At 39.8% G+C, this 10,948-nt stretch overlaps 1 protein-coding gene across 1 annotated transcript in view; it reads left to right on the top strand.

Annotated features, from left to right (window-relative positions):
• Nucleotides 1-8,799, top strand: part of LOC131597405 (uncharacterized) — a gene marked incomplete at its 3' end in the record, with an annotated part of 29,267 nt that extends 20,468 nt beyond the window's left edge. The window contains exons 2-3 of the mRNA XM_058870106.1: nucleotides 6,169-6,756; nucleotides 7,972-8,799. Of these exons, the coding sequence (XP_058726089.1) occupies nucleotides 6,169-6,756; nucleotides 7,972-8,799 (1,416 nt within the window). The remainder of the gene's footprint in view (nucleotides 1-6,168; nucleotides 6,757-7,971) is intronic.
• Between the last annotated feature and the right edge of the window lie 2,149 nt (nucleotides 8,800-10,948).

The raw sequence follows: 10,948 nt of genomic DNA, 5'->3' as shown, positions 1-10,948 counted from the left end.
AAACTCATACATACACGCATCATAAATGAAATATTGCTTTGCCATCTTGTTTCTGCATATGCATGGATCATTAACCCTCAATCAATTGCCAATTATCTTGCACAAACACGATTTCAGATTGAATCATAGAATTAGGGTTCTTCGTGTTCATCAGAAAATTAATGATCTTAGAGTGAAAATAAATGAAATTAAAGGTCACCATCATGTTCCTTGTGAAAAACCGAGTGAAATAGACCCTTTGATCGATCAAAACAACACAGATTTGAAGAAGTTCAAAATTCAGTTAGGGTTGTGTTCTTGGCGCGTTTTTTCGTTCAAAGAATTCAAATATTTGTTTTAAAATATAATGCATTGGAAGCGTATGAATAACAAGCTGCACGCGCAGCTCGCTTGGTTCATGTTTTGAGTAGTAAACACAAGGGCGTGGGTTCAAGCCCTAGTGGAGACATTTCCTTTTTTTTATCACTTTTTTCTTTCAATTTCTTCACAACTTCACCAATTAATTTAACCAATCAAATCAACTTATTTTTTCTTCATTTTTTACACACCTCTTATTTAATATACATATTTTGACAATATCAAAAAAAATCACAAAAAAAGATTTATTTAATATGTTTTTAATTAGGTTTAAAATGATACATTTTTAAGTGTTTTTAAATACTTTAAATTTTGTTTTTCATTTAATTTTCAAACCTAATCATTTGTAAATATATTTTGTGATCAAACCCTAAATCACTTAGGTCTTAATTAAGCATTAAAATTTGATTTAAACTTAATTAAGTTGACTTTTGTCAAATTCAAATCATTTTAAAACAAGCGATCGCGATTTCTTTTCAAAGACGATAAACCATTTCTTTTTGAAACTATTGATTAAATCTTTTTAATTGATCAATTGATTTTCAAAACGATGTGGGGCCTCTCGAATATTAGAGAGTATAAGACCCACTCCTTTTTCCTTTTATACAGTTTTTTTTCTTCTTTAAACAATAAAACTTCTTCAAAACAAAATCTTTTCAAAACAGCTTTCAAATCATTTTCAAAACAACAAAACTTCAAACTTTTCAAATATACCATGGGCCTCCATGTAGGTATAAGTCCCAAGCCCCTTTTGTACAGACCTTTGCCTTTGTACAGTTTCAGTTTCTTCAAACAGAAAACAACTTTCAAACGGTTTTTTCAAACGACGCGTCTGTAAATAAAACAATCAACCATGTTTTTCAAAATAAAACAGGGGCCTCCACATAGGTATAAGTCCCATTCCAGTACATGAAATTAGGTATTTCATTGTACGCCTTTTGTACAAATCTCGATCAATTTGTTTTGTAACTTTGAATAACAAATCAAAAAATGAAGGTTTTCTTTAAAATCTTCCCAAAAATATACCATGGGCCTCCATATAGGTATAAGTCCCAAGCCCCTTTGTAAATACCTGTTTACATAGCTTTGAATAAACTCAAGTGGACTTCTCCCCGAGTGTGAGTCCCGAGCCCTGTGTATACAACTGGATCATGCTTACAGGTATATTTCCATCATAAACTCCATTATATACACACACTTTGTCATATATAACTGTTCATATAACTGTTCATGTTTGTTCATGTACTTGTTCATATTTGTTCGTACTTGTTCATACTTGTGATTGTGTTATATATGCTTATTCAACTTAGTACAACACTAGGTTCCCCATAGCCTCCTATTGGGCTTCGTGCAAAGAATCTCCCTAGTTTAGGTTAGGACATAGAGTATGGTTTCCCGGTGAAATCGCTCTAAGAGCTCAAACCAACTATACCACGCCTCCCCTTGGGCTTTGTACAAACGAGTGACCCTCCCATAGCCTCCTCTTGGGCTTACAATGCAAGGACCCTCGATTGTCCCTCCCATAGCCTCCTCTTGGGCTTACAATGCAAGGACCCTCGGATAGCCTCCTCTTGGGCTTCGTACAAGGACCCACGGGCTTCTTATAAGCATCCCCAATATCCAAATCAAAATACCCTAGGAGATTAGACATTTATCATCTCTATGATAGGAGTATCTCTTCTATATCATCACAAACAATCTATCAATCAAACTTTTTTGCCACAAGTCTGGCTAATCAATCAAACTTCTTTTTGCCACAAGGCTGGCTAATCAATCAAACCGTTTTGCCATCATACTGGCTGATTAATCAAAGTTTTTGTCACAAGGCTGACTTCATTGAAACTTTTGCCACAAGGCTGGCTGATTAATCAAAACTTTTTGTCACAAGGCTGACTTCATTGAAAGTTTTTGCCACAAGGCTGGTTAAACAAAAAAAAAACATCTTTATCATTCTAAGCGCCATAAGTGGCATGGCCCAGGGCTTATAATGAAAAGATTTTCAAACAAAAACAAACAGATGTATGTGATGATATAGATTAGATACATCGAACATTTAGATGACATTTGTCTCTTATCCTTTGCTTCCACTAGCATAAGTGGGAACTACGATTGCTCTGACTTTCTCAACATCCCTTTGAGAATACGTAGACACAAGGTCGTATCCTTGGCGAGCAAAACAAAACAAAACAAAAAAACCACTCAAACCTTAGCACCCGTAGACCCCGAGCTACAGATGCTCTGATTCCCTCTAAGGGATATGTATGCAGAGGATCGCGATGATCTTTGCGAGCATAATCAAACAAACACCTTAGGTCCCACCTATTTCACAAGAACCTCTCAATAACATGGAATGAAAAACAAAGCAAAGAAACCTATAGAGTACTATAGATACGTTGGGTGCTAATACCTTCCCTTCGTATAACCAACCCTCTTACCCAAGATCTCTTCCCCCACTTTTAGGTTATTGCAGCTTTTTTCCTTTTCCTACTTTAGAAACAATAAAAAGTTTGGTCGGTACAAAAGAAAAATCATTTTTTGAGCACTCGAGCCCAAAGAAGGCATCAGGTGTCTCATCCCGAAAAAGGACAACGATTTTTCCCCGCGACAGAAAAATGGCGACTCCACTGGGGACCATCTTTTTATTGTTTCCAAAGGAAGGGTTAATTCTATTTGCTTTATTTTTCATTTCATTTTTTGTTATATGTGTGGTTCTGGTTCTGTTACTTGTGTGGTTCTGTTACAAGTGATACATTATGGACAAATTCTAACCCGGATTAAGTACACATAAGAATTAGGTGGAGGGTATAGTCATGTGCAGGCGCACGTGAGAATCCTTCCGCTCAGTGGAGGTTCCTTGTTTGTAATATATGTTTAGCGAGTTAATTGCGAAGACATTATTGCTTTCATTGAACTGTAGAAGCTGAGTTGGCTGTAGAACCCCAACCCATCCTGGCCTTATTAGGTTGTGGTGCAGAAACTATTCAGGTGAAGACTTGGATTAGTTGTCATGCGGAGAACCACACTCAGACGAGTTTTTCTTGAGAATATTGCTGGCTCATGAGTTTAATTGTGAAAAGCCGGTAATATCCGAAAGAAAAATGTAGACTCTGACGTATCAGTAGAACATGTTTTGCAGGTGATTAACTAGAACTATCCCATGTTTGGTTCTCTGACCTCATGCTCGTGACGCTGGACCTTTGAACCTGTGTGTACCATGTTTGTGTTACCATGTTTGTGTTGCCATGTTTACAGTACCATGTTTGCGTTACCATGTTCGCTTTACCATGTTTGAATATGTGGCATCCATGCATCCATGCATTCATACATCCATAAAAAATAAAAAAAATCTTTTTCCATAAAAACATGATTTTTTCCAAACAATTAGAGAATTTTCTTTGCAAACATTATAGGATTAGGTTATGGAGTGGGTAAAAAGGCATACCAAGAGGTACGGTTTCAAAGAGCCCAATGTGGAAAGACTGAAAGAGTTAGCATCTTTTGTACAAGATCCTTCTGATTTTAGGAAAAGCCATGGAAAGCTTTTGCCTATATTGAACACTCATATTGATGAAGGACTTCTCAAAACTCTGGTTCAGTTTTATGATCCCGTCTACCGGTGTTTTACCTTTCCAGACTATCAGTTGGTACCAACCTTGGAAGAATATGCCAATCTTTTGGGTATTCCTGTGTCTGACAAAATACCTTTCAATGGTTTGGAAGCCATTCCTAAGTCACCAGTCATTGCAACAGGTACCCACTTGAAGAAATCTGAAATAGAGAGTAATTGGACTACCAAAGGAAATCTTCCAGGTTTGCCTTCACAGTTTCTAATAAAGAGAGCCTTTGATTTCATCGAGACTGGTAGCATGATAGCTTTTGAAGCTGTACTAGCCTTGCTCATATATGGGTTGGTTCTGTTTCCCAATATCGACGACTTTGTTGATATCAATGCCATAAAGGTCTTTTTGAATGGAAATCCCGTTCCGACTCTGCTTGGTGACATGTATTTCTCTGTCCATCATAGGAATCACCAAGGTGGTGGAATTATTGTATGTTGTGCACCTCTGTTGTTTAAATGGATTGTTTCACACTTACCTAAGTCTCCCATTTTCACGGAAAACCGGGAAGGTTTACGTTGGTCTCAAAGACTTATGTCTCTTACTAATAATGATATTCAGTGGTATACCTTGGCTCGCTGCGGTACAGAAGCCATTGAAAGTTGTGGAGAATTCGCCAACGTACCCCTCATTGGTACACAAGGAGGAATTAACTACAATCCGGTCCTAGCCCGACGACAAATCGGGTATGCAAATTCAGCTAAACCCATTGGTCTCGCAGTGGAAAGCTACTTCTATCAGGAAGGAAATGATCCTCAAGGGTTGAAAACAAAAATGGTGAAAGCCTGGTACGACATCCGATGGAAAGAAAAAGGTGAGATAAGGAACTGTATCGCTACGAACGCCTACATCTGTTGGGTAAAGAAAAGGGCAAAAGAGTTTCAAATGCCTTATGATTATGAAAAACCCATGTTCCCTGTGGTACCTCAACGACCCAACATTCCCGCTATGGAGGAATACCAAGACACTTTGACCAAGATGAGGATAGAAAAAGACGCTTGGGAAGAAAAGTTTCGAAGAACTGATGTGGAAAATAGAAATTTGAAGAAACAAGTGAAAGAACATGAAGAAACTCTCTATTATTAGGATGGATGGCTCATGAACAAAGATGAGAAGATCCGTCGGAAAGATGCCGCAATCAGAAGATACATCAAAGAAAGCAAGAAAAAGCTTGAAGGCTCAACAAGCAACGCTCCGATACCTGACAATTGGAAGAATGTGGTTGACAGGCTGAGAGCTGAAAAGGCCGAGTTGAAAGCTTACTATGGGAAAGAAATCATGAAGCTCAAGCTGCACAATGCATTTGGTTCTTCGTCTGATGAAGATGTTTAGGATTTGTTTAGATTTTCATGTATCATTTGATTCTGTAAGGAGCTACGCTCCAATGTTGTAACATTTCCCATTATTTCAATAAAAGAATTGTTTGTGTTCAAATGTTTGCAAGGAAATAATCTTTAAAATGTTTGGAAAAATCATAAAATTTCTTTTTGCATACATCATTCTGCATATCGAGTCTGTTGTATAGAGTCTCATCTTTTGGATCTTTCTCCAATAGATCGTCAAGCTGTCGCGTCTCAAAGTTTCTCGACCGCGCTCGCAATCAGATCACAGATACAATACTCGTTCAAATAGAAGAAGAGTAATGGAACACTCTGAACAAGAGAATATTGAGCTTCGTGGTACAGTGACCACCCTTCAAGAAAAATTGGAAAGTCTCACTACTCTGGTTGACTCCTTAATGGCCGCACAGAATCAGCCGCCACCACCCAACAGTCAAGCAGCGGTAACATCTGAAGTCACTACTCCAGTTTCTACAGTTGCGTTCGGTATTCCATCTTTCTCTATGCCAGAAGGCTGGGGCCCGCCTTTCAGCTTTGGTACAGGTTTCCGCCATAATTTCTCTGGGGTTCAAACAGCTACAACTGAAGCGCCTGCTGCACAAGGTTCGGCGTTTATTCCACATTCAGGGGTAACTTTTTCCCAAATCACTATGGCACTTTCTCAACCCACTATGACAGTTCCGACCCCTACGGTTCACACTGTTCCTTATGATGGCAATGAGATTTATCATGATCAAGGTGATAGCACAAATCCGCGTAACCTTGTGGAAGATCTCCAAGAACAGTTTAACAAGATTCAACTGGAAGTCAAAGCTATTCGTGGCAAAGATTTGTTTGGAAAGAATGCCCAGGAGCTATGTTTGGTTCCCAGTGTACAAATACCTGCTAAATTCAAGGTCCCTGACTTTGAGAAGTACAAAGGAAGTTCTTGTCCACAAAGCCATCTTGTGATGTATGCCAGAAAGATGTCTACTTATGCAGATAATCATCAGTTGCTTATCCATTACTTTCAAGACAGTTTGGCTGGTGCCGCACTGAAGTGGTACACAGGTTTGGATAGCACCAATATTCGGACTTTCAACGACCTAGGTGAGGCCTTTGTCCGACAGTACAAATACAACTCGGATATGGCTCCAGACAGAGATCAGCTCCGATCCATGGCTCAGAAAGATCATGAAGCTTTCAAAGAGTATGCCCAACGATGGAGAGAAACTGCTGCTCAGATTAATCCACCGTTAAAAGAGAAAGAGATGACAAAGATCTTCTTGAATACTCTCAGTCCGTTTTATTATGAACGCATGATTGCTAGTGCTCCAAGTGATTTCACCGAAATGGTAAACATGGGGATGCGTCTAGAAGAAGGAGTCCGAACCGGACGTCTGACTAAAGAAGGTGGATCTTCGAGTGGAACCAAAAAGTTCGGAAGTGGTTTCCCAAAGAAGAAAGAACAAAGTGTTGACATGGTGTCCCAAGGGAAGCCAAGAGCAAATGTCAATCGTCAACAACAGATTTCTGCTATTGCACCAGTCGTTAATGCAACACCGAATCCGGGATTTACCCCGCAGTTTCAACAACAACAGCCTCGACAACAGGCTCAGCAGTTCAACAATAATCAGAATCGTGTGCAAAGAGCTCCACAGTTCGATCCGATTCCAATGACCTACACAGAATTGTACCCTGCGTTGATTGAAAGAGGTCTTGTTCAAACTAAAGCACCACCACCAGTACCTGAGAAACTCCCATGGTGGTACAAAGCTGAAGTCTCATGCCCTTATCATCAAGGAGCACCTGGCCATGATCTTGAGCATTGCATAGCTTTGAAATATGAAGTTCAGAGGTTGGTTAGATCTAATCTTCTCTCTTTCAGAAATTTGAATCCTAATGTGCAAGCAAATCCGCTGCCCAATCATGGAGGGCATGTTGTAAACATGGTGTATGGATGTCCTAGTCCATACCGAGTCTATAATATCAATTTCTCAAGAGCCGATTTGGTACAAATACACGCCACTCTCTGTCGAGGACAGAATTTTCGCCAGCATCAATATGGTTCCTGTAGCATATGTTGTGTAGATCCTCACGGATGTTCGATTGTGAGAAGAGATCTCCAAGTTCTGTTGGATAATGGTACTATTCAGATCTACCGAAAGAGGGATGAAAATGAAGTTAACATGATAGGATGTTATCCGCATGAGCTTTTAGTCTCAGATATCAACTCGGAAATGCCTACAGTTAACGTCATCGTTCCTCATTTCAACATGCCTGAGCGCATGGAAGTTACTTACAACAAGCCAAGGGTTCCTGTTGCTCCTTTGATCATTTGTTTACCTGGACCTGTTCCCTATGACTCTGACAAGGCAGTTCCATACAACTACAATGCAACAATGATAAAGAATGGACAAGAAGTTCCTTTACCAACTCTCTCATCTGTCGTAAACATCGCTGATGTGAGTCGAGTAACAAGAAGTGGACGTGTGTATACTCCACTACCTCTGAAGCAGCCTGTTGCTCCTGCAACCGGGCAAAATCCTGTTAATACACCAGTGGGGAATCCTGAGGAAACTCCTGTCAGTAATACAAACACTGATGTTGGCCAATCCAGTGGAACCAATGTCAATCCAGATTTTGATGAAATTTTGAAGCTTATCAAAAGGAGTGAATACAAAATTGTGGATCAGCTTATGCAGACTCCTTCGAAAATCTCAATACTTTCATTGCTTTTAAACTCAGAAGCCCACAGGGAAGCCCTAATGAAGGTCTTGGATCAAGCTTTTGTAGACCATGATGTGACTGTTGATCACTTTGATGGGATAATAGCCAACATAACAGCTTGTAACAATTTAAGCTTCTGTGATGAAGAACTCCCCGAGGAGGGTAAAAATCACAATCTTACTTTGCACATTTCTATGAACTGTCAGTCAGACTCTTTGTCCAATGTGTTAGTAGACACCGGATCTTCCTTGAATGTGATGCCAAAGACGACTCTTGCTCGCTTGTCTTACCAAGGAATGCCTATGAAATTCAGTGGTGTAGTAGTCAAAGCATTTGATGGATCGCGAAAATCTGTTATCGGCGAAGTCAATCTTCCCATGACAATTGGTCCACATACATTTCAAATCACCTTCCAGGTAATGGACATTCAAGCTGCTTATAGCTGTCTGTTAGGACGACCATGGATCCATGAAGCAGGGGCGGTAACTTCTACGCTCCATCAAAAGTTAAAATTTGTAACAAACGGAAAATTGGTAACGATAAGTGGAGAACAAGCCTTGATGGTGAGCCATTTATCCAATTTCTCTTTCATTAGTGCTGATAGTGAGGAAGGAACGCAGTTCCAAGGTCTCTCTTTAGAAGACGAATCTTCCAAAAAGAAAGCATCGATCTCTTCTTACAAAGAGGCAGTAAAAGTAGTGAGAGATGGAACTACCACTGGCTGGGGGCAAGTTGTGATCCCTACCAAGAATGAAACCAGAGCAGGTCTCGGATGTTCACCAATGTTCTCAAACTGCACCAAGAAGGATGAAACCCTTCGTCCGATCAAAGAAACGTTCCATAGTGGAGGGTTCCTCAATCCAATTCCTCAAGAGGTTAATGTCCTTATCAAAGAATGCATCGAAGAAGGTCTACCTGATCCTGAAGAAGAATGGAAATGTTATCTCAATGACTCGGGATATATATCTCAGGAAGAACCATATCCTCCTTCGGAGAAACCCAAAGGCAAAGAAACTGAGCCTGTTCCTGCAGAGATCTGGGACACCTTGGGACAACCCAGTGGAAAATTTGATTATATGGTGAAATACACTGCACCTGAAAGTTCAAAGGTTGCGATTGAAGATATCCAACCAACTGGATGGGGAGATTCCTTTGAATATAATAGTCAACCAGAAGAGGCTTATCAGCCCTGTCAATTTTCTCAACAACCTGAAATTACTGAAGATTTCAGCTTCAACGCATCTACCAAGATTAACAATCCTGAAGATGGTTATTATCACATAAATGCCATTTTTGAAGATGAAGGGGAAGATGGCCCCGCAACTGACTCAGAAAGTGTCGCTGACAATGAGTCTCTTCATCCTGGAGACTGGGAAGAACACCCTGAAAATTCTGAAGATTGTGATTCGTCTTATGCTCTTCAAGAAGTAGAAGAAGACCGTTTCAACTCTACAAAGAACAAGGGTGACAAACCAGGACCTTCAAATCCTGCTCGACCAGCGGTCAATGTCAAAACTGAAGATAATTCTGGGGAGAATTTTCCTGAATACATAATGCACAGAGGAGTTCGTTGCTACTGGAAAGCTGTCGACGTTCCGAATGTTGTTCGCCGCTCAAAGTAATCACCTCGCTGTTATTTTGACCTCCTGCCTTGCCCAAAGCAGAGAGATGTTTTATAGGGCTTTGCTTTTAAATGTTCCGCCCAAATAACTTTGTGTATAGGGCTTTGTTTTTAAAAGTTTCCCTCTTTGTCCTGCCCAAGACAAATGAGTTTGTGTTTAGGGCTTTGTTTCAAAATTGAATCATAAATAAAGTGTCATTTTGAATTCCCTACATTATATGTTTTATTTTTGCTTTTTTTGGAAATGGTAATCCTAAAAAACCAAAATAAAATAAAATAAAAAAAACTTTTTCAAAAAAAATCTGCATACACTCCTGCATTCATAAATGTTCTGAAATAAATATAAATCACATGTGCAGATTTACTATTGATAAACACATTGAATGCAATAACCCTATGCCCTCTCCCAACTTTGAGTTTCCTGTGTTCGAAGCCGAAGAAGAGGAAGAAGAGGAGATCCCGGACGAGATCTCTCGATTACTTAAGCACGAGGAAAGAGCCATTCTGCCTCACAAAGAGCCTTTAGAAAAGATCAACTTGGGTTCTGAAGAAGACAAAAAAGAAGTGACCATTGGATCGCTGCTTGATACTGATATCAAGAGTAAGTTGACAGACCTTCTCAAAGAATATGTTGACGTGTTTGCCTGGTCCTACCAAGACATGCCTGGGTTGGATACCAATATTGTTCAGCATTACTTGCCATTGAAGCCAGAATGTCCGCCAGTTAAGCAGAAATTACGAAGGACTCACCCTGATATGGCTAACAAGATCAAAGTGGAAGTTCAAAAACAGCTCGACGCAGGTTTTCTTGTCACCTCTGAGTATCCTCAATGGTTGGCCAACATAGTGCCAGTTCCGAAAAAAGATGGCAAAGTCAGAATGTGTGTTGACTACCGTGACTTGAACAAGGCCAGTCCAAAAGATGACTTTCCATTACCACATATTGACATGCTGGTTGATAACACTGCTAAGTTCAACGTCTTTTCCTTCATGGACGGGTTCTCCGGTTATAATCAGATCAAGATGGCTCCTGAAGACATGGAGAAGACATCTTTCATCACCCGATGGGGTACCTTTTGCTACAAAGTGATGCCATTTGGATTAAAGAATGCAGGCGCAACTTACCAAAGGGCAATGACTACTCTCTTTCATGACATGATGCATAAAGAAATTGAAGTTTATGTGGACGACATGATAGCCAAGTCCAGCACAGAAGAAGAACATATTGAATACCTTTTGAAGTTGTTTCAACGATTAAGGAAATATCAGCTTCGCTTGAATCCTAACAAATGTACTTTTGGGGT

Source organism: Vicia villosa, linkage group LG4, assembly GCF_029867415.1.
Source record: "Vicia villosa cultivar HV-30 ecotype Madison, WI linkage group LG4, Vvil1.0, whole genome shotgun sequence".
NCBI lineage: Eukaryota > Viridiplantae > Streptophyta > Magnoliopsida > Fabales > Fabaceae > Vicia > Vicia villosa.
Note: the sequence above shows the minus strand (reverse complement) of the source record. Positions and strands in the feature narration are given on the sequence as shown.